Genomic DNA, 24067 nt, shown 5'->3' on the forward strand with positions numbered 1-24067 from the left:
TTGAGAAATCTGTTATGGAGCACAAATGTCTCCACTGTGAAGTCGCTATACCAGGGAACCATGTAAATGACCCCCTTCGTGGAGGCATTCCTTGGCCGATGAGGAGTGCCTCTGTGATCTGCGCTGTGCCAATGCACAGTGTGGAGTGGAACCAATCCTGCAGTTGGGCCCTCGATGGGGAGTGTCCAACGACCTCACTAAAGATCGCTGTTTCTTTCAACTCCAGCTTTGTGGCACGGACGGCTAATAGCTGTTCCTCAGAGAGGATGATTCGCAAGGTGTTTGACTGGGGGCACTCGCAGAATGTGCGGCGTTTGACCAGAGGTTTCCATTGTGTGTCCTTGCTGAGAACCTACCTATCACGTTGTTGTGCTACTAGAGGGGGGGAGTTGCTGCAGGGGGAGGGAGCGATTGGAGGGAGGGGTCGATGGCGAGGGGGGGGGGGGGGAGGGGGGAAGTTTCTATATTCCAATCAAGTGGTGTATTTGCCTAGCCAGGCCTCAACGCGGAGGTGGCAGGGGTAGCGAGGGGGGGTTTTGAGGGCGGGGGAATGGCAAAGTCTTGCTTGGCGGGGGGGAAGGGGGGGGCCTGGCACAGGGCCTTGTCTGGCGGGGGGGTAGCAGGGTGGCAAGCCATTGGGGGGGGGGGGGAGGGGGAGTTTGTAGGGCGGACGCGCCATTGGGCTGTAGGCAAGGCGATGGGCAAGGCAGGGAGCATTAGGCGAGGGCAGGGAGCTAGGGTGACAGGTGGGGGCGACAGGCCACAGATGGGTCCACAGGTAGGGGCGGGGGGGACCGTAGGCGATGGCAATGGGTAGGGGTGGGCGTGAGGAAATAGTCGGCAGGGCAGGGTAGCAGGCGATGCGATGGGCAGGAGTCATGTGAAGCAGAATACAAGGCAGTTTTCACTACCACAGTTGAATGCGTATGGATTAGACGTTTGCTAGTTGATCTGGATGTATCTGTTACGGAGCCTACTCCTTTGTTCAGTGACAGTCAAAGTGCCATTGCAGTGGCATGGAACCCAGTGTTTCATGCACGTACGAAACACATTTGAGATACATTATCACTTTGTCAGAGAGAGGCTACATGTAGGTGATATCGGCCTTGTCTATTGTCCTACCACCAATAATGTGGTAGACATCTTCACCAAAGCTCTTCCTCGTGACAAATTTGAAGCATTTCGCAATGCTTTAAATTTGATCTCTTTTGGTGGCGGATGATCCTTGTACTCTTGATCACTCTTCACTCCAGGGGGGTTTGTTGGGTATTTTACTTACGCCTCACTTATGCCTATGCTCACATAAGAGTGTTGGTGATTAGTAGGACACTGGGGCACTTTTTACTCTCGGTATGAGAGGTTTTTTCCCCCAGACTTATGGTCTTATTTCGTATGTGCTTATGTCACACACTTACGGGTACTTATCGTGTTCGGCTGTGAACACCCCCTACAACTGTCATGAGGACATGTATTTTTGAAACCTCACTTAACATGTGGATTAATTTTAATCACATGATTAAGTAAATGTTGCACATGTGAGGTACAACTGGAGTTAAAGTAAATTTACGAGCTCAGAACACCTGAAGAAATCACGAGATGCTGAAGGCAAAAGTGCTATAAGTTATGCCGCATAGGTACTTGGTGGTATCTGGTGCGAGTTGTTGGCCTAGGTCATCCATTTGGCCGTAAGTGTCAATTGGTGACACTAGAGAAGCGACGTTTAATGGTACCTAACGCCAATTTGATAGTCAAAGATGGCGCAGAGACTCGGGAATGGAAGTTGCCTAGCCTATTTAATTAATGGCTAGTTAGATTATTTTTCAGGGCACCGAAATAATTATTAGATTAATTTTCAGTATTTAAAGACTAAAAGTTAATATTTAATTATGAAAAATGTTGGAAAAACCATTTGGGAAGGTTGCCACTTGTCAAAAATACCCATGCAAGACTGAAAAACGTCTTTAGAGGCTGGAGAGAAGCATTTCTATAAATTGAGTCTGCAAGGGAGAGGGAGAAGAGGCTACTGGTCTGATTTGCAGCCATTGGAGGATCTTTTGAGGCAGCCAGGGGTAGAAGAAGACTAATCAACAGTAGGTGACAGCATCTACAGGCTGTTGAGATAGGGCAACAGCTGTAAATGACTGATTTTCTTAGTTCTATGCATCTACATGCTGTTGTGGCAGGGCAGCAGCTGCATTTGACTGATTTTCAGTCGTTCTTCGCGACAAAACTCTGAATTTTCTCTCTCTACAGCTTTCCCTCTCATCTCCCAACCATTTCATAGCCTTGCTTCGAAGATCTCAGCATTTGGACCCTTAAAGGCAAAGAAATTTCAGATTTCTCTGCTGTAAACCCTAATTTGTAGCAGAAATTAGGGTTTAGCAACAGCCTCGAGAATCGTGCCAGATATTGGAAGCTCCAAGACTTGGATTGAATAGGGCTGAAGCTGTTTTTAGCCTATTCAAGTGGAGGGACCAGCAAATAATTGAATTTGGGGCATTTTCCATTTCCATCAAAGCAGGTGAAGGCCAATTGATTGCCCGAATCAAGAGGAAAATTGGATTAAAGACTTGCTGGTGATTCATCACAACAAGGGGAGTTGGAATACCAAAAGGGATTGGGAGAATCCCATTGTAAATCAACTTATTCTTCAATAAAGCTAAAGAAATACCGAAAGGGGCGCCAATTTTGGGGCCAATCGGATGTGCATTGTCCAAGATCAATAGGTAAATTTGTATTTTCAAATTTGCATTAATTGTTTGCTTCTGTAATTTAGTTGTAATCAGGGATTTACCACCTATCCACGGAAGGAAGGCTGGTTACAAGAACCCTAAGGTTTAAGGGTTGTACCTTGTACTTTTAGTTTACACTCTTTCATTCTATTGCATTGGGTGTCGTGCTCACATTGTCTACTGATTTCTGTGCTGAGCTTCGATTCTGTCTCCATCTCACAGTCCAACCTCAATTTTAAATTCTGAGTGTTGAAACTTTCCACAAACATTAGTTTAGGACATTAAATCTGCTAAATTTCTAATTCCCATGACATTAAAATCATTTCCAAGGGGAAATTCAATGTCCTTTACCAAGGGGAAATTCAATCAGTAAAATTTCTAATTCCCATTACATTAAAATCGTTTCCAAGGGGAAATTCAATGTCCTTTACCAAGATCTGTCCTAGGTATTCCATTGGCACTTGTCCACAACTACTTCTGCCAACATCCCCCATGAGAGAGATAGAACCCAACATGGAAGATACAGGTGCATGCAACCCAAAACTTATCCAAACTTGACATTTGGCCAATTTCCATTTTCATTGGGGCCCCCACATACAAATTCAAGCTGCATGGTCCTTTTGGTCTGCCCTCATTAAAATACATTAAATGGTGTCCAACCTCAATTTTAAATTCTGAGTGTTGAAACTTTCTACAAACACTAGTTTAGGACATTAAATCAGTTAAATTTCTAATTCCCATGACAGAAGCCATAGATTAGATTTGTATTTCATATTCCTTGAACACTTCCATGTACTTGGTCTAAGCTGTTACCATAGTTAGAGCATAGGCCAAAGTCCTAGGGTAACATGAATTGCAAAGGCTTTTTGCATCTTATTACATTTTTTGTATGAAAAAGCACACATGCGGCGCATGTGAACATTGCTTGGAATTATGTGTTTGGTTCAGCCATTGTTAAGGGCACAAAAATGATTGAAAACAATTCAAATGGAGAGGGAAAGGGAGATGACATGTGCACTACTGGACTTAAGTTATGTAATTCCCAAGACTATGCATAAGCAAGACAATAGCATGCCCTTACAGGCAATGCTAACAAATGACTCCAAGAATTTTGTGCTAAACATCTTGTAACATTGTTAGACCTGCTAGCATTTTCCTTTTTCAACATCTGTAGTTATACAAGCTATTTATTGCATGCCTTTTCAAGAGATTGATATAGCCAATTTGTTTCTTTAGTAAGTTTTTTGTTGTGCATACATTTACTATGGAGGAGAAAAGGTCTCGATGATATTTTCCTGAGTACAAGTGTGCCAACAACAAGCTATTTGTTTTGCCTTGGAACTGTAACTCATTGTTCCTTGCACACAATCTTGCCACAGGTGATCAATTATGTATTAGAAAAGATGGTACTCGATAAACCAGTAGAAGATGGCAGTACAGACCCAGTACCATCAACAGTGCAGGGTGGCAACCAACAACACTCATCCAACGGAGCTGGATTTCGGGCAGGCATCCGGGTTTGGCAACAGAAGGTCAAGCCAGATGTGGAAATTTTGTGCAATAACCAGGTAAGCAAGATTGTTGATCAATCAATTGACGTAAAGGTGGGATACTGTTGTTTCAGTTGATTGACAACATTGTTAAATTGTCAGGTGCTTCCATCAGAGATGAGTTTGGCAACTGTCCGCCAGTATATATGGAAAAAACCAGATGACCTTTACTTGTACTTCAGAGTTGTGACACCAAGTAAATGATTGTTTTAGTGTTTTCTGCAGAGGCGATTTTGCCTGTTGTTACTGGAGTAGTTACTAACAGTAGCTTATCCACCTGTACACTTAAGAGATGAGGCGGCCCACAGACTGCCTCAGTCAGATTGCAGTTCTACTGAAGGAGGTTTTATGCTCAGTACATTTCTTCTGAACAGTTCTTGAGCCAAGGAGTTTTGATGCATCTGCAAGGCCAAGGGTCTGTTCACTGTATTCATGACATGAGGCTTGAGTGAGAAACCAACTGTATGTAAATGTCCAGGTTATGATAACACACGGAAGTCATCAATAGGTGTTATCACTTTGTTCAGGAAGGTGTGTAGTCGTAAATCCAAGTCATTTTTCAGCGGTTCACTTACGGAGTGTTCAGTATTTGGCGCCAACTACTTCCTAATATCTCTGGCTGTGTGGGCGACAATAATGGACTTCATCTATGAGCTAAATTTACTAGCTGGTAGGCATTAATGCTACTGGCATTTTTCTAGTTTGCAAGTTCTGGAAAGACATTGCTTGCTATGTGCTATTTAGATATTATTGGCATTGTACTATCATGCAAAGACATTGCTTAGTATATGCTGTGAATAGCCTAATTGGGTTCTTAAGAATGACAGAGCAGTTGGTCATAAATACCTGAATCTTTGAATGCATGAGGAGGCATTTGGAGTCCTTCCATGCATTTGTTTAGTTTTGGAGTTCAGGCTTGTATCCTGATATTGGAAGGGGTGTACTGTCAGTGGAAAGCCTGTCATTGGCTCAGGCTGATGACATATCAGTAGATATGAATTAGGATTTTTAGCCTTCTTGCAAGCATTTGACCAGGAAAGAACAGGATGACCTGGAAAGTATGTGATTAGGGTGTTTTCATATGGTTCAAAAGTAAAGAATGATCATAGAGTGTGAGTTTGGGTATTGTATTATGTGAAAATGTTTGGTTTTAGATCTGAATTTGGGGATCGTTCAGTACCTTTGTGGGTGTGCACTCACTATGCCCACACTTGAATGCTCTTGATTCTCCTCACTTCCGTTAGGGATCTCCATGACATGTGGGGGTTGGGACCCATCTCCTCCATAGGTGCTTGTAGCTGCTACTCGTGACTCGCTAGATGCAATGTCTTCCATTTGGCATCAAGATTGGTGTTGGGGAGCAACACATTTGAAACATCTGACCCTCGTTGGTGAGGCCTAAGGTCCACGATCAAGCACCTAACCCTGACGGCTTGTAGGATGAACTCAAGGTCGGCCTGTAGTGATTACTTCTTCATCTTGTGAATGCTCCCCTTGGTACCAATGCGGATTGGTTTGTAGTTGGGTCCCTCTTGTTACTCCACTTTTGAATAAACTATAAGATCCATTAGATCTCTTTTGAATGAGATCTACTTCTTCTTCACCCTTCTAGTGCAAAAAACTAAAGTTAGAAAATAATACAAGCATTGAAAAACACTAGGAAATTTGATAGACGTTAGAACACTATGAAGTTAGCCTACTTGTTGATGTACTTGTCTTTCTAGTTGCATTGGAAGGCGGCCTTTTCTTTGTTTTGAACAATAGCATCAATATAATAGATCTTGATACTTTAAGTCGAAATGCAAAATTGGTGAATGTAAGGCTCGTGAATGTGTAATGCAAGTTTGGGATATCACCCAATTGACCACTTGGTCGTTCACAATGTGATTGGAGGAAGGTCCCGATGTGATCGAGCTCGCTTTATCCCATTTAGTGCATAGAAACAATGTTGATGTAATTCTACTACTTTCTTAGCTAATATATAGAGTTAAGCGCCTCTTTTGTGGGCATTTGGGTGTCTCCCAATAGACAAAAGAGTAGATGTGATGATAGAAGCAAAATTAACGTTATGAATAATTAAGATATAAACAACTATTTGGTTTTGTATGATTGGCTTAAAATTGAGTATGGTGTTTAATCTATTTCTTCTCTCCTTTTGGGATCAATCAAGGGCCTTCTTAGATGTTTTTATTTTATCATGAATTTAACAAGTTGTCTATAATCATTGCTCTTGCATGGTTTTAACCATTTAAGAGAATGTTTGTAATCATTGCTCTTAGATGGTGTCTTTAATGGTCTTATCTTGTTGTCTTGTTCTTTTTCATTTGATGCTTTCTTTCATTCTCAAATGTTTTTTTAAGGTTACATATTGCTTCTAATCTCTAGCTTTTAAAAGGATCATAGATGTCTCTATTAATGCACAACAATTGTCTTGATAATTGGTTTACATAAAGTAATCTAAGTTTGTTGGTTTCACGAAGGTAATTGTGTAGCTCTACTTGTCTTGATTTTGCAAGTGAGACCTTACCATTGATACCAATTGTTTAGATTTGATTTGAAGGTGAAGTAATAGGTTGGGTCGGAGGTGTACAATTCTCTCCAACCTAGAGCACCTTTCCTTTTAGATTGCTTGAGAACTTATAATGGTGATCACAAAAGTTCGTTTTTACTTAGTTGATGGCCACTATCCCCACAATCTCTAGTGATCGCCCCACACCAATATTCAACAATAGGGATATTCATAATCATATTTGTATCCTTTGTGCCTAGTCCATGGCCCTTTTGTACATTGCCTATAATAATGAGCCATTGAATGCTATGAACCATTGCAATGTCCATGACCTTTATCATTGAGGACATGAATTCCTTGGGGCTTTGGATAGTTGAACTTGAAGATCATGCACACTATGGTAAGGGGTGAATAACTAGGAGAGTTCTAGTAGTAATGCATATTCATGTCCAATTTGCATGGTAAAAGAAGCATATTCTTGAAATATGCCTTGGGTGTAACTATGATCTGTTAAAGTGTTGCATAGTACAATACATATCTTAATATTTCATTAAAAATCCATTAAGAATAATAAAAGTATCCTCATTCAATGCATCTTAGGCTTGTGTGTCAAACCATATAGCCATATGATCAACATTTAATTTCTCCTCAAATTGAAAATTGTAGATGAGGCCATTGCATTTGTAAGTATACTTGCTTATATATGATGGGGCCATTGCATTTGTTTCACACTTTTGTTTCTACAAGAGTCCAAACCATATATACCAGCTTTCATATAATTTGTGTCACAATTGCAAATTAAAGTACACAAACACATGCTACCATATATCATTTACTTTGCAACCATTTAAAAAAATGTCAACTTGAGTCTCTTATTGTTTGCAAGTTGCACAACCACCATCTCTTATACAATGTTTTTCTTCTAGGAAAATTTTCCATTGAGGCTAAAAATAAGAATCCTTGAGTATAGTTGGCCAAAAACATGGTCATTTTCTAGCCCCCAAAAACATAATGATCATCCAAAGGAAATTTGGCAACAAAATTGGGTTTTTATAGCCTAAAATCGGTTTTTAAAATACAAGATAAGTGTGGATATCTATAGAGCGCCATAGATAAGTATGGTAAAGAATGTGATAAGGTGCCTCAAAGTTGAGGAGTTTGTCACCAAATGGTGATAGTTTTTTCATAGGAGACACTTGAGGAAAAAAAACACTGGTCTACATTGCATGAAATTAACCATGGTATTAGTCCATGTAAGGTCATAAGAGATGCTTGGGAAAAAAACACTGGTCTACATTGCATGCAATTAACCATGCTATTAGTCCATGTAAGGTCATAATGCAACTTATAAGCTTTCATGCTTGATAAGTTACCATGGATAAGTGCCATAATAAGTTGTGTAGTGTATGCACATCAACTTGTAATTCTTGTTTGTCCATGTAGACTCACAAGTTCATGTCACCCATTGATGTCAACATGTGTATGGCACAAGAAAGGCCCATCCATATATGCTCAACTCCAAAGACTTCAATCCCTACTTAATCCATGCTTAGAGAGTCCATGATTTCTTTAAATGTATACATCTATGGGAAGTTTAATACAAACTAATGCCATGCATATGATCTTTGAACCTTCATGCTATGGATTCATGGGTTACAAGATATGTAAATGTTCTAAAATGAAGGTATATTCTACCAACTATCAAGCACCAATTAGCATAGCATTTATGGCAACATCAAACTTTTAAGAGATATCTATATAGTTTCATGGCTCTAACCCCACTATCGATCGAGAAAAACTAGAAGCACTACCCTAGATAAAACTATGTAATTATATGGAATTATGTAAACATGTCTAAGAAGCCCCCACTATCAATTGAGGAAAACTAGAAGCACTATCCTAGATAAAACTATGTAAAGAGATTTTTTGAATGTTGCTTAATTTTCCTTTTAATGAGCTCAAATCTTGTAATTTACTCATTTTCTTATCTTGGCATTAGTGATGCTCCATTTTGCTTAGTTCATTTTTGGTCTCTCATAAAATTTTCACAACATAGTGTGGACAATTAAAACTATATTGCTTTACAAGTAAAATTCAAGTTTTCCTTTGACTAGACAAGACATATGATTAGAAGGCATATGATTTTGTGGACCTTGAATGTTTTGAAGACTTCAAACCCATTTTCCCTTACCCATTAGTACATCACAAATCGTGTGAATTTTATAGTAATTACCAATGTAATTAATCTTAAAAAGAATTATAACATTCTAAAACATTATAAAGCTTATGAAATTGTATAAATAAGAACGCAATGTTTCATCAGGAAAAACTTGGACTCGTTTCTAGACCATTTAAGAAATTCCATCTTAGTTTGGAGAGAGGTATAAAAAACCATTAAAAATAATATGATATTGATTTTATGTTTTGTCTCCTTTTAAAGGTGTGTTAAGTAGTACCACTGGGCTATTTAAGTTGTCAATTACATTATTAAGAGTATAATGGTTAGTACTTAGAATATAATGGCCCATGTTTCGATTGATCTCAATTGATGGTGCACTCCCTTTTTAATCAAAATTTGAGCCAAACAATGGTGCAAAGCCACAAGATACATTTTGACATATTCACATTTTTGAAAGGACCTTCAAAAACAAGCTAGATAGTAGAAAATGGCTAGGATGAGATAAATAGCATAGAGGGAGATGGTTGGGGTTGGATAAACAACATAGTTATAATGGAGAGACGAATATCACCTCAACCTTGAGTTTGATCATGAGCACGAATCCCTACATAAGAAATATAAAATCTTTTTGTCTTTGTCTTTCGAAGAAGTGTGTTGAGATTACAAGGGACTAGGAGTATAGACATGTGGATTAACATGACGTTGTATCCAAAAGATCTTTTGCAAAACTCTTCATATCCATGTGAGAATATAACATCCTTGATTAAATTTCTTGGAGACAGGTACAATGGTCTCATAGGATACACCCAAGATCTAGGCATAATCAATGATGTGCATGCTAGAAAGAGGTTTTCTTGAAAGAGAGAGTATATCTTTGAGGCAAACGATAGAGCAATGTAAGTAGAAGCAATTATAGAATGGGGAGATGATCACAGAGCTTGAAAAAAAAAGAGATCAACTAAGCTTATTAAAACAATAATAGGGGTTTATAAACCTAGCAAAAAACCTTTGAATATACAAGCAATGAAGTTGTGAAGGAGTGGTACAAAGAAGATGGCACATGTATCAAGGTAAGGTCTTTGTTTATTGTTTCTCTATCTAAAAATAATATTTTTATAACATTTTCATTTTTTAATAAGTGATTTTTTTAATTTCAAAAATAGATGTAACTTTCACCAAGCTATCTCATACTTGGAACCATCAATTGCACATATTAACATGATTTTGAATAGGGAAGTTGCCAAAGAAGCCATAAAGGACTATAAATACAAGAAGATTACCAAAAGGGAGATCGAGAACTTCATGAAAGAGAACTAGCTCCATCCATGCTATACACAGCCAATATTGGATGAGATAGGTATGCGGCTATCTACAAATCTCTACAACTAAAGATGAAGGGATCCAGGTAGCATGTTCAATATTGCAAAATCCAACATCATTATAAGAATACAACTATTTACAAAATCTCTACAACCAAAGATGAAGGAATCTAGGATGCATGTTCAATATTGCAAAATCCAACATAACTTATAAGAATACAAAAGTAAGTGAAAGAACATGTTTTAGAGGACTTGGGAACCCTCTTCCCAATATCTAAGATATATATTATGCATCGATAAGGGGGGTGGCATATGATAAATACAATAATATATTTTCAACTTGGAGACCATTCAATCCTATTGTATTCAATTATTTGAAGTCACCGTAGAAGGAGTAATCGTATGCTCAAATTTATGCTAAAGTAGTATAGGCGGGAGGGGGAGGTTTAGCAACACTTGTAAAAAGAACGGGCAGCATTAGTGACAAACATCAAAAAGAAAAATAAATCAATGTTGCTTAAATGATGCATAAATTGCATTGCTTAAGCAACAAAAACTCTTGTGAACGACCAATTTCTCATTTTTTGCATGGTTTGCCCATGCTTCAAAGCTCAAGTTCTATGATGTAGTTAATTAACTCTCTTTTTTGTGTGATCCCTCTCAATCAAAGCGTTATATGATTTCAGATAAAAAAAGAGCACTATAGATGGTAACGCTAAAATCACATCTCATGAAATCTTTTTACATCCAAGCTAACATAATTTGTATTCGATTAAGTTTTGCAGATATACAGTTAAACAATAGTAAAGTAGAGTTTCAGTGATTTGTTCGATTTGTTAAATCTATTCGATCTTCATTAATGTCATCCCTATCTTACTATTATCTTAACCTACTGCTATGGTATACCTTTGTTAACTGAATCAATTTAACATTTTTGATGCGGACCATCTACCACCACTTAAAGTGTATATTTTATGTTTAGTCTCTACAACACTACTTTATAAGCAACAAGATGTCCTTTTTATTTTATGGCTAAACAAGAACTTGGCAATGACAAAAACCAATTACTTGCATAGATCACAAAAATATAAGATGTTGGGTTGATGGAGACTTGAGTTGTTATTATAATAATAATAAATACTGAACTATATATCTTGATTACAAGACTGAAATGCAAGATCGATGGACAAGATTGAGACACAAAACAAGACTCAAATACAATACATGCTTGAGTTTAGCTCATGACCTTGAAGAGGACTTACCTTGCAAGCACCCCAAAGTTGGCATTGACAAGGCTAAAGGTCTTGTAGCCTAAGAGCACTATTTTTACTAATTCATGGAGACTTCTAAATAGGTGATGACATAAGTGCTAATACATTAATTGAGACAAGCATCAATATAAGCATTGAAGATCCTAGATAGGGATAGAACTAAAGCTTTTGGGCAAGGTCAAAACTTCAAAGGGATCTTCTAGTGGTCTCTAGATAATTCTTGGACTTCTTACATGTGTTGGTTGGTGCTTTTTGAAGGTTGAAACTTGGTTTACATCTTGGTTGTCTTGTTTCATGGGCTCCATTATTTTAAGGTAGTATTCATAATTAGAAAAATATGCAATGTTGAGTAGAAGCATGATAATTTTTTAAAGGCAAACTTTGAAAATTATAATAGGTACATCCAATTCTCTTAATGTATTAATTATACAATGCCAAAGATATATCTCTAAGACTTGATTTGCCTCTCCATTTGTACATGCTTTGTGGATCATTGGCCAAAGAGAGATTGACATGCACAATCATGAATTTGGAGAGACCATTCAAAAAATTAGATATGAACTATTGGCCATGGTGATAAAAAATATCATTGGATAATCCATGGTATTGATAGAAATTCTCAAGAAAGAGTTTTGCTTTACTTTTCCTAGTAAAAACATTAGTTGTTGGAATGAAGTGTGTCATCTTTGTAAATTCTTCATCTATATCGGGCTCCTTTTAGAGTTGTTTAGACCACAACCCTATTATATGGTCTATTAACCACAACTAGAATAGAATTAATGCAATCCATAGGTAACGATAACCATGGTTTTCTAGGAATAGGCAAAGTATGGTGTAAGCCATGTGGATGATTAGGTGAAACCTTGGACCTATTAGAAGTATCATGTGTGTATAGACTACTTGACATGCTTCCACATTTGAAGGCCACCAAAAGTCATGTGATATAAGCTCTATTGTCTTATTTGTTCCAAAATACCCCACCATTGGAAGGTCTTCTCTTATTTGGATTAATTGAAATGGAGTTGATCCCAATAATATGTAAATGAGTTCCTTGTAATACAACAATTTATCAACACATTCAAGGACTAGGCCTACTCAAAACATAATTGATAAAATCATCATCGGGGGCGCTATGTGGTGTTATATGTAGTATTATGATTATTGATCTAGGTAGCATTATTTAGTCCAAATAGTGGTGCTTATATGTATTTTACCCCATTATTTGACTTTTCTCAAATATTGGATGGATAATTGAATTAAAATGTTTTTGATCGAAAATCTTTCAAATGAAATGTCTTTCACTCACAAATATAAAATTAAGTCCACCTTGATTTTTGCTCTCTTCCCTACTTGCAAAAAAGAACACTAACTATCATTTTTCAATTTTTTTTTCAATAGTAGTATTGGTAGGTAATTTCTTAGTTGGTCATACATGCTCAACAACATGTATACTTTCATTCTATTATGGTGTGTGTTTTGGTATGTGTTTGTGCATATGTACAAGTGTTTAATATGTGTGCAAGTGCATATGTGTAAGCATACTACTAGTGTGTGCATATATCCAAGTGTGCATGTGCGTGTGTGTGCACGTGTCTCTCTCTCTGTGCTCTCTTCTCTACTCTCTCCCCTTCACGTGTGTGTGTGTGTGTGTGCGTGTGTGTGCGCGCGCGTGTGTGCACTCTCTTTTTTCTCTAACTACCCTCTCTCAGACCAATTTTGAAATTTTGTCTCATTCGTGTCATATTTTAAAATCTCATCATTTTGGTTTTTATTCAAGTACCATCATTTCAAAATTTATACAAGAATTCATAAAATTTAGAAAAAAATAATGAAGATAATTTTATAAGTAGAGATATATGCTAGGTTTCATTGCCCAATGTGGTTAACAATATTCTACTTTACTAAGGGATTATCACATCATTGTTTGAGCTAGTTTCTCAAGTCTATAGTAGGAAGAGCATAGATTTATTGCATTGACATGTGATTTTAACTTGATCATTGAATTTTTCACTTTGATTAAATTTTGCAAGTACATAGACAAATTCAAGAAGCTTATAATGTGAATTTAACTTGGTTTTTGACTTTTAACTTTTGTTAAATGTTGCAAGTACATATACAAATTTAAGAAGCTTATAATAGCTCCAAATTAGAGGTCTAGATATAATTACACAAATAGATGCTCAATTTTAAGATTGAGCCTCAAAATCACGAAAAATTATCAATCCTTAATTGTTATATATTGTAACTTCACATATAAATTCATGCAACTAATAGTAACTCTTAAAATTTAGGCTCTAGATACAAGGAGAGAGCTGGAGGCTCAATTTTAAGATTGATCCTCAGCATCATGTATAGCTTATCCATGTCTATGCACATGTCACATTATAGCATCTCATTTTCTCGTCTAGATCTCCCTTTGAGGGTTTTGAAAGAATGAGAAATGAAAGAAATTGTGGATATTATACAAAGATAGAGAATTAGACAGTGGTATGGTAGAAGAAAAGGCTCAATTTTAAAGTTAAAATTGAGTTTGAAACTAGAAAATGTTGTGAAAATATAGATTGGAATTGTTCAAATGGGCTTCTATGGAAAATTCAATGCTTGTAATAGCTTAGAAATTTTTGCTTTGCATAAGACCAAGTCTTCTTCTTTCATACCTTTATGGACAGCTTGGGTTGGAAGCACAGTTCCTTTAGGGGCAAGGCAATTGCATATTTTTGTCTTTTTTCCTGAAACATCAATGGGGTCATCATGCATATAAGCTTTGAGCTTCTCTATCACTTGCTTGATTTGTTCTTGGTATTTTTGCATTTCCTGTTGTAACCATTGTTTTGTTTGGTGCATTTTTATTGGAAGAGGTAATTGGGAGATGGAATAAATACTTCAACTAAACTTTTCCAATAGAGGAATATGTGTCTTCTCTCTTTGGTAGGACAATACAACATGGTCATTCCAAAAAGTATATGGAGTTAAATGATGAAGAATGCCAGTCCCTATCAGCAGGTCATGGTGCATTTGGTGTATGAGTTGGATTTCAATTGGAAGTTTGATTTCTCCCAAATAGAGCAAAGCTTTGACAATTTTGGAGAGAGTAACCCTTTTATTGTTAGACAGTTCTACTGTTATAGGACTTCTATCTTGTATATAGTCTAGAGCAAACAACTCTTAGGTAGCTATGGTTAAACTAGAGGCTATATCTAGCAAGCACGAAACTAATTGATTGGTTTGGGCTTAGAGTCATTAAGTGGAGAAGACAGTAGAGATGCAAATGGATCTCTGAGAATTTATATGGTGGCTTGTGCAATGTGCTTTCGGGACTGAATGGATCTCTTGAAACATTTACATAAAGAATGTAACTCCACTTGCATTGTCTAGAAAGCTTTGACCATCTCATTCAGTTCACGAGTTGTTTCAGTAGTAGTCCTTGAAATATCATCCACAAATTGTTGTATAATTCTTGGGTTGTGCATTTGTTCTATCTTGTGGGGAATGAATATATTTGCCTTTTTGAGAGTGTCTATAAGTACTAAGGGTACCATGCCTAGGAAGATCATGAGGATTAGAAAAACATTCTTCTTTGATTTTATTTTTCTAAATTTTCTTCTGTTTAGAGGAAGTTGTTTCTGAGTCATCAGGGGAGGTCTGAAGCTTTGATTACTCTACTTTTGATGATTCTTGTTTGCTTTTGTCTTTCCCTTTGTGATGTGATTTCTTGGAGTATGAAGTAGAGGGAAAGTATTTCTCTTTTCCTTTTGGAGAAAAAGTAGAAGGAATTGCATGTGCATTGAGGGTTTGTACTTGAGTCAAAGATTCTTCATCTTCATCTTCTTTTTTATCCTTATTGAAAGCATCATTTGTAGAAGCTTCTTCATTCCAATAACTATACATATCTGTAGAGTCTATATCAGATAATGAATCAATAGTTTTAGAGGGAGTATCAATAGAATAATCATCCAAGGATGAAGAATACTGTGATACAGAATCAAAGTCATAGGAGTTAGATATGAAAGATTCTTTAGTCAAATAGGGAGAGTCAGAGGATGTTGCTTTCGATAGATAGTGGTGCAAATTAGCCACTTTAGGCTTATAATTTTTTTTAGTCTAGTCTTTGTCCTTTTGATGAGGACTTTTGTTGGCTAAATGATTGAAGTTTCCACAAATGTAACATTTTAACCGCTTCGTTTGAGAAGATCAGTGAGCACACCGGGAATTGTGGGTTTGTTTGCTATCATTCGAACCATAATGGTCATTCTTTTGCCTTCGATAAGAGTGATCATATGCGTATTTGTAAGAGGAATATCTGTGTGACCGGTGATGTCAATGGTGGGAGACAAAGCTTTAGATCTTTGTTGGGATAAAGAGCAGTGCTCTTGTCCACCCGTAAGGGCCAGTAGTACATATACCTATCTAAAATCATTATTGAGGTACACTCTTCAATACCACAAATCGTGTGTCTCTATCTCTTCTCTCTCTCTCTCTCTCTCTCTCTCTCTCTCTCTCTCTCAACCTGCATCTCTAAACAGAAGCTCCATTGCATCTACCTCAACAAATTAGAGCTTAATTCAAGCAATCAAGAGCTTGGCATTTCTTCAGGTGCAGGAGCTTGAAGTTGAAGAAGAGTTCACTGTGAAGAGTCTACAGGCAGGGCAGCAATGTTTGAAGCTTCTTCTTGAAGCTTGAAACTTCCTCTTCATTCGAGCTTGTTGGCATCTATCGCTGGCCATTTGGGGACCCTCCCCATCATCTCCAACACTTCAACCAACATTTTAATCCCTTTAGGGCTGAAGGGGCCATCATCATGGGTATGTAGATCTGGTTTTTCAACATGCTCAAGACCTACATCAGTTGCTCCTCTTCATTTGGCATCATAGTTGCGCTCCAAACTTTGCATCTATTGCTTAGCATTGAGAATTGAAGTGTAGTATTACACTTGGGACTGATATACATTCAGCTTCAGGTATGAAATACATAGTATTCAGATCTGTAATAAATAGGGCAGCACTTGCTCTCTTGAGATTGATGCTCATTTGATGGCTATTAGATATCTTGATGCTGGATGCTTTGGGAATCATGTGGCATTGTCTTGAGGCCATTTTGAGCTAATCTTGGAAGGATTTGGCTCAGTTTGTAGACATGCTTGTGGCTTGAATACATAGTCCACAGCCTACAATTTAGAGGAAGCTCTCTTTCCTATAATGACATTGGTCCTTGGACATGCATGTTGATGCATATACATGCTCAAGTGATGTCAAGACACTGAGGAATGATATGCCTATGTATTGAAGTGCTTTTGGACTGATTTTGATTGAGATTTCACTCAGTTTTGACAAAGATTTGGCTGCTAGAATAACAGGGCTGAATGACATTTTGAATGCGTATGAATTATGTCGTGCTTTTAGACTTGGTCTCCGGCATTCTATACCATGTATTCATGCTTGCGGTTGATTTTACATGCTTGTATTTGATTTTGGAATGCATTTGAGTAGTAATTAGAGCTCATTTTTGGATCAGCTTTACTTACATGTCTATTGTTGTACATTCAAGACATTTTTCTAAATTGCAGGACAACCACTTGTATTGTTAGGAATTTCAAGATTGCACTCTGTTTTTGTCAGGAAATTGGTATGTTTACTATCATTGAATTCTTTTTTAGGCATTTTGGGAAATGAACCGATATATGTTCTTGCTGTACATACTTAGGGATATTCCTGACATGCTACTGAGTGGATTTTGGAGCTTCCATTGCTTGGCATTAGCTGTCATTTATTGTCATATAGTTATTTGGGTGTGAATCATGGCTAGCAGTAGTGACAATCATCTTATGCATATCAAGAAGCTTGAAGGAGCACACAACTTTGCAGTTTGGCAAAAGCAGTGCTATAATATGCTGTTGCAGAAGAAGCAAGCAAAGCCGATTAAACTAAAGGGAACAAAACCAGTTGATGTAAAGTAGGATGATTGGGATGAGCTGAATGAGCTTGCACGCTGCTCGACCATTGAGCTATCGATTTCTAATGCCTTGATGTTTAACATTGAAGGGTTGGATTCTACTTATGACATTTGGAAGAGACTAGAAGAGTTGTATGCCTAGAGAAGTGGTGCAAGCAAAGTCTACTGACTAAAGAAACTCATGGATTTGCGTATGAAAGAGGGTAGTGCAATGTCTACTCACCTTAGTGAGTTTAACTCCATTTTCATCTAGCTTGCCGCTTTGAAGTTCAATATTGATGATGAGTTCAAAGCTACGTTCTTGCTTTGCACTTTGCCAGAGAGCTAGGATACCTTCAGAACTGTTATGAGCAATTCTAATGCTATGCTTTTGTATGCTGATGTAGAGAGTGCTCTACTCATGGAAGAAATGAATCGGCAAAACAATGCATCCAGTAAGTCTTCCAGTGCTTTGCATACTAGAGGTAGATCACAATAGAAAGGCAAATCTGATAGCAAGAGACATAGTAAATCACGTGGTAATGATGTTGAATGCCATCACTGTGGCAAGAAGGGTTACTTCAAATGTGACTGCTATATATGGAAGAAAGAAAACGGAAGGGCAAGAAGACGGATGACAGCAAAGAAGAGAAGAAAGAGAGTCAACTTGCTAAGAAGAGCAGTGTAAAGATTGAAGAGGTGAATGTAGTCAACCATGAGAGCAACAATGGGAATGATGTACTCTTTGTCTCTTCATGTTTCGGTGCACATGCTTTGATAGCCTATATGGATGATGACATGCACACTTGGATTTTGGATTCAGGTGCCTCTTTTCATGCCACCCCTCATCGTGAGTGGTTTATAGACTATACAGGAGGTCAACATTGTGTTGTCCATCTTGGGGATAATCATGCATGTGACATTGCAGGCATTGGTAGTGTGCAACTGCAGTTTCAACATGGATCTGTCTTCACTTCTCAGAATGTAAGGCATGTACCATAGCTCAAGAAGAGCTTGATTAGTACTGGACAGCTAGACGACGATGGTTTTCATACCACCTTTGGTGAAGATGGGAAATGGAAGATATGTAAGGGATTTAGGGTTATTGCCAGAGGTTGCAAGAGTGATACTTTGTATCCACTTCATGTATTTAGTGTGCGTGACCATGTTGCCGCCGTGATTGAGTAGCCAAGTGTTTCCTTGTGGCATGGCCGATTGGGACACATGAATCAAACATGAATGAAAGTACTTTCTCATTTGGGTTACTTGCCTTGTCTTTGTTATGCTGATTTTGAGCAGTGTGATCATTGTGTTTATGACATCTCATAAAAGGTCTTTTTCACTGAAATCTTTGCCTTTAGAGTTAGTACATTCCGATGTATGTTAGATGCCAGGGTTATCTCTAGGAGGAAAGAAATACTTTGTCACATTTGTCGATGATGCTACTCGGAAGGTATGGGTTTACCCTATTTGTAGCAAGGACAAAGTGCTTGACAAGTTTCAGAAATTCTTGGCATGGGTTGAGAATCAAATTGATAAGATACTTAAGTGTCTTCGCTCTGACAACAGTGGGGAATATGTGTCCAAAGCCTTTCATGCATTTTGTGACAGCAAGGGGATAAAGAGGGAGCTCACTGCCCCTCATAATCCACCCCAAAATGGAGTTGCAGAGTGCATGAATCGGACCATACAGGATAAGGTCTGTACGATGTTGTCTCATGCTGCATTACCCCATGGCTTTTGGGCAAAGGTTGTTATGACAACCATTCATCTGATTAACAGCTCACCAAATAGGTCTTTGGGGAGAAGAGTTCCTCAGGAAGAGCGGTCGGGCAAGCCACATTCTTATGCTAATTTGCGAGTGTTTGGCTATGAGGCTTTTGTGCACATACAAAAAGAAGAACGCATCAAACTGGAACCAAAGTCATGCAAATGCATATTCCTAGGATACGTTGACGAGGGTGAGATGGGGCATAGACTTTGGGATCCCGAGAAAAGAAAAATAGTACGTAGCAATGACTTGATCTTCTATGAAGATTGCATGCATAAGCAACCCAAGAAGATTGAGGAAGTCAGAAGGGTTGTCTTGAAGGAGGATGTACATTTTAGATAGTCATTTGTGCCTGGTGGACAACATTATGTACCTCCTATAAATACTCCTAAAAATGCATGAAATGGTGCTGGAAATGACCAATAAGGTATTGTTCATGATACATCACAATTTCAGCCTGAAAACATGTAGTTAGGACAACATGCTGGAATTTCAGGATAGCAACCTGTATATGCAGAATTACAGGCATGTATTTCAGGACAACAACTTGTAAATGCAAATTTGCAGACCCAATAGCTAGCAAATGCTGAGCCTTTGCTTTGTAGGTTGACTCGACCATTGAGACCACCTAATAGGTTTGTTCTTGGTGTGCAGTATGCTGCAGATTATGTCATGTTGACAGATTGTTGTGAGCCGTCATGCTTCAAGGAAGCAATGAGTAGACTGGACAGCAAGAAGTGGTTCAAGGCCATGCTGTCGAAAATGGAATCACTTGATAAGAATGGTACTTGGGACTTGGTGCAATTGCCTAAAGGGCAGAAAACTCTTCCATGCAAGTGGGTTTACAAGATGAAGGTCATTTTTGGTTCCTCACCAAAGTATAAAGCAAGATTGGTTGCAAAGGGGTACAAGCAAGAACATGGAATTGACTTTGATGAGATATTCTCTCCTGTAGTCAAGATGACTACCTTGAGAACCATTTTGGGATTGGTTGTAGCTGAGGATAAGGAGCTCATATAGATGGATGTAAAGACTACATTTTTACATGGTGATCTGCATGAGGACATATATATGCAACAACCTGAGTGTTTTGTTGCTAAAGGCAAAGAGAAGATGGTATGTAAACTGAAACAGAGTTTGTATGGGCTGAAATAGGTACCGAGGGAATAGTATCATAAGTTTGATACTTTCATGCAGTCTCATGGCTTTCATAGAAGTCAAGTTGATCACTGCTTGTACACCAAGAAGGCAGCAGATGGCAACCTGATTATCTTGGTTCTGTATGTTGATGACATGCTGATTGTTGGCAGGGGTACTCATGCCTTGGATTCATTGAAGCAAAGTCTTCATGGCAAATTTGACATGAAGGATCTTGGTGATGCCAATCACATTCTTGGGATGTGAATACACAGAGATAGATTGAAGGGGTTACTCTATCTATCTCAGCTGGAGTATGTATCCAAGATTTTGCAACATTTCAATATGGAGGGGGGGAAAGCAATCGAAGTTCCATTGCCTCCATATGTGAAACTTAGTGCAGAGGACAACCCTACATCTGATGATGAGAAGGTTGAAATGGCCAAGATTTTGTATGCTTCAGCCATTGACCGTTTGATGTATGCTATGGTTGCTACACATCCTGACATTGCCTTTACAGTGGAAGTGGTTAGCAGGTACATGGCAAACCCTGGCAAGAAGCATTGGGAAGTAGTGAAAGGTATTATGAGATACCTCAAGGGCACAAAGGATTTGTACATTTTCTTTGGTAAGCAAAAGGCATCTGTTGTTGGCTTTACTGATGTAGACTATGTTGGACATGCGGACTACAGGAAGTCCACTTCAAGAAATATGTTTAACTTCATAGGGGATCTGTGTCTTGGATATCCATGCTATTGCAGAAGTGTGTTGCACTATCTACTACAGAGGCATAGTATGTGGCTGCCACTGAGGCATGCAAAGAGGCCTTATGGCTATCACATTTGGTTGCTAAGCTTGGGATTACTGAGGTTCCTATTCTCCACTGTGATAGTCAAAGTGCTATCATGTTAGCAAGGAACCCTGTCTTTCATGCAAAGACAAAACACATATAGGTGAAGTATCATTTCGTCAGAGAGGTACTTGACAACAAGAGCATTGAGCTGGTCAAGGTGCACATTGATGATAACCTTGCAAACCTTCTCATGAAGGGTCTTCCAGCAAAGAGGTTTGCCCATTGCCAGTAGATGATGGGTATTGGATAGGTATCATCTCTTCAGCTTTGTACATAGTTAGACTTAGCTGATTCTTTTCCTCTACCTTTGGGCACATTGCCTTTAGGGGCAGGTTGTTGGGATAAAGGGCAGTGCCCGTGTCCGCCCGTAAGGGCCATCAGGCTGTACATAGTATATATACCTATCTAAAATCATTATTGAGGTACACTCTTTAGTACCACAAATCATGTGTCTCTATCTCTTCTCTCTCTCTCTCAACCTACATCTCTACACAAAAGCTCCATTGCATCTACCTCAACAATCTCCACCAGCCAAAGTGAGACCTAGAAGAAGTCCAAGGACAACAACTACATTTATCAAATCCAAAATCCTTAATGTTTCCTAGCATCTTTGCATACTTCACTGGGAAATCTCTGTTGCAATGAAATTAATTTTTGTTGATGGCACACTTCCTTAATTGTATGTTCAACACTTTGGATGATTTGTCCCCACTTTCATTGAAATCTCTTTTTTCTTGTTGCATTTTTTGCTTGTAGAAAAAAGAGATTGGTTCTAGGAAAGAACATATATTATCTATGATCACATAGTTTAACTTTAAAAATGCTTCTCTAGCTTCGACAATATCATCCAGTTAATTCACCACTAATTCACCTAGCAATATTCAAAGAACAAAGTAACTAGGTCAGGTTGTTGGGCAATGGCCAACTTAATCTGATGATGAATAGAAATCCACCATTGTTGTAATTCACCAACAAAATCATGTGTCATGGAATTTAAAACATCTAAGCCATTCGCAGTAGGCTTTTCTAGCAATTTCTGTCCCACATAAGCATACATCATGTAGATAAGTAATTTTATTTCAGGTTTTTTCCATCAATGGACCAAATGGAAAAAAATCCACTTTTTCAAGGACACCTAATTTATCAAGTTTCTTGGAAGAGTCTCCATCCTTAGAAGAATGGGCATTCAAGAATTTAGGGTCAGAATCAATAGGGTGATGGGGATTGATAGGAATAAACTGATCATCAACTAAATCAATGACACTATCACCATCCTCATTAGAAGAGGAGATGCTATAGATCAAGTGGTTATGAGCATTAGCATCTAAAATGTACCAAGTTGGAATATTAGAGGTTGGAGTGTGTTCTAGATCAAGTGGTTATGAGCATTAGCATCTAAAATGTACCAAGCTGGAATATTAGAGGTTGGAGTGTGTTCTAGAGATTCACCCATCATGCCAGAATCATACTTGTTCTGCACATACCTACCAATGTTAACTTTATCACAGTGTTTAGGAGAAATCTTCAAGGGCATTTCTCGAAGCAGAGCATCTTCTTTCTGTTGGACCATGCAAAATGCTAAATAGTCAATATCATGAAAATCATGGTGATATTCCATTGGCTCCCATTCTGGAAACATCATGTACATGTATTCTTCCAATTCTTGTTTAGTTGGTTTTTCATGGGAATTTACCAAAGGAACTCTAGTAGCATGGCCTATACAATTTGCTGGCAAGGTAGAAGGACCAGCACCATCAGTGGGCTTAGGCTTGTAGATAATTTTTTCATCATCTTCATTTGTAGGGGGAAACATGCAAGGTACATAAATTCTTTGAATATCCGTCATGATTGAATCCATATCAGCTTCACTCATTTCATCTATATCTTGGACTATGGATTTGCCTTTAACATCTATTGAGACAACTGTATGAAAATTGAGAGAGTTCCTCTTGAGGGAGAACTAAACATAAGTGACTATCCTTTATGTAATCTTTTTTCAGACAATAGAGCCCAATCAATAACAAGAGGTTGCATCAGATTAGAAGTAGCACTTGTAGTGGTAGCAGTAACATAACTACCACTAACCAGAGATGGGGAAGCTACATTAGCTAACTATTGAATAGGGAGCTTACGTTTTAGTTTCTACATTAATTCCTATAATTCTTGTACAAATATTGAGGATGCATGCTAGGGTGGATCACTAATGAGCAAGTAGACAATCATAATGAGACATAAGTAATGACAAAAGAGAACAACTGATATTACTCAAGTAGAATGAAAGTACAATTGAATGAGAATGATAGATGCAATGGGTGTGGGGATGAGCGTGTTTTATAACCTTACAATAGGTGTTATTGGTAGGTGAAAATAGGTGGAAAGGGACCATGGTATTCACCAACTATGGTTTTAATAAACTATGCATACATGACCTAGTCTAAGGCTTTATTTGCAGTGTGATTATTTGCCTTGTTGTTCATTACAAAGGGGCTATAGAGTGTGTGTGATTGCACATTTCTCAACACCCCTCCTCAATCACAACCGAGAAAAGCATTGAGTATACATAGGCTGTCATGAGTAGAACCTTGCTAAGTATTGTAGACATAGAAAGAACCAACCATATAAAGCTAGAGGCTACCACAAGGCCTCACTAAGTGTGTAGAGACTATAGTGCAAAGGTTACATGAGGAGTACAATAGGTTATGGTAAGAACATTAGGCAAGTACACATTCAAAACCTAAAAAAGTCTATCAGAAACAAAAGAGAGATTGGGGCTTTGATATCCACTAGCTTCAGCTTTGGCATGTTGATTAATGTGGTA

At 38.1% G+C, this 24067-nt stretch overlaps 1 protein-coding gene across 1 annotated transcript in view; it reads left to right on the forward strand.

Annotated features, from left to right (window-relative positions):
• Positions 1-5390, forward strand: part of LRS1 (Transducin/WD40 repeat-like superfamily protein) — a 56205-nt gene extending 50815 nt beyond the window's left edge. Inside the window, exons 17-18 of the mRNA XM_087671272.1 lie at positions 4112-4300; positions 4385-5390. Of these exons, the coding sequence (XP_087527398.1) occupies positions 4112-4300; positions 4385-4486 (291 nt within the window). The 3' untranslated portion in view covers positions 4487-5390. The remainder of the gene's footprint in view (positions 1-4111; positions 4301-4384) is intronic.
• Positions 5391-24067: the final 18677 nt, after the last annotated feature.

The sequence above is a fragment of the Lygodium microphyllum genome, chromosome 29 (genome assembly GCF_053477565.2).
Source record: "Lygodium microphyllum isolate KBCC chromosome 29, Lygodium_microphyllum_v1.1.10, whole genome shotgun sequence".
NCBI lineage: Eukaryota > Viridiplantae > Streptophyta > Polypodiopsida > Schizaeales > Lygodiaceae > Lygodium > Lygodium microphyllum.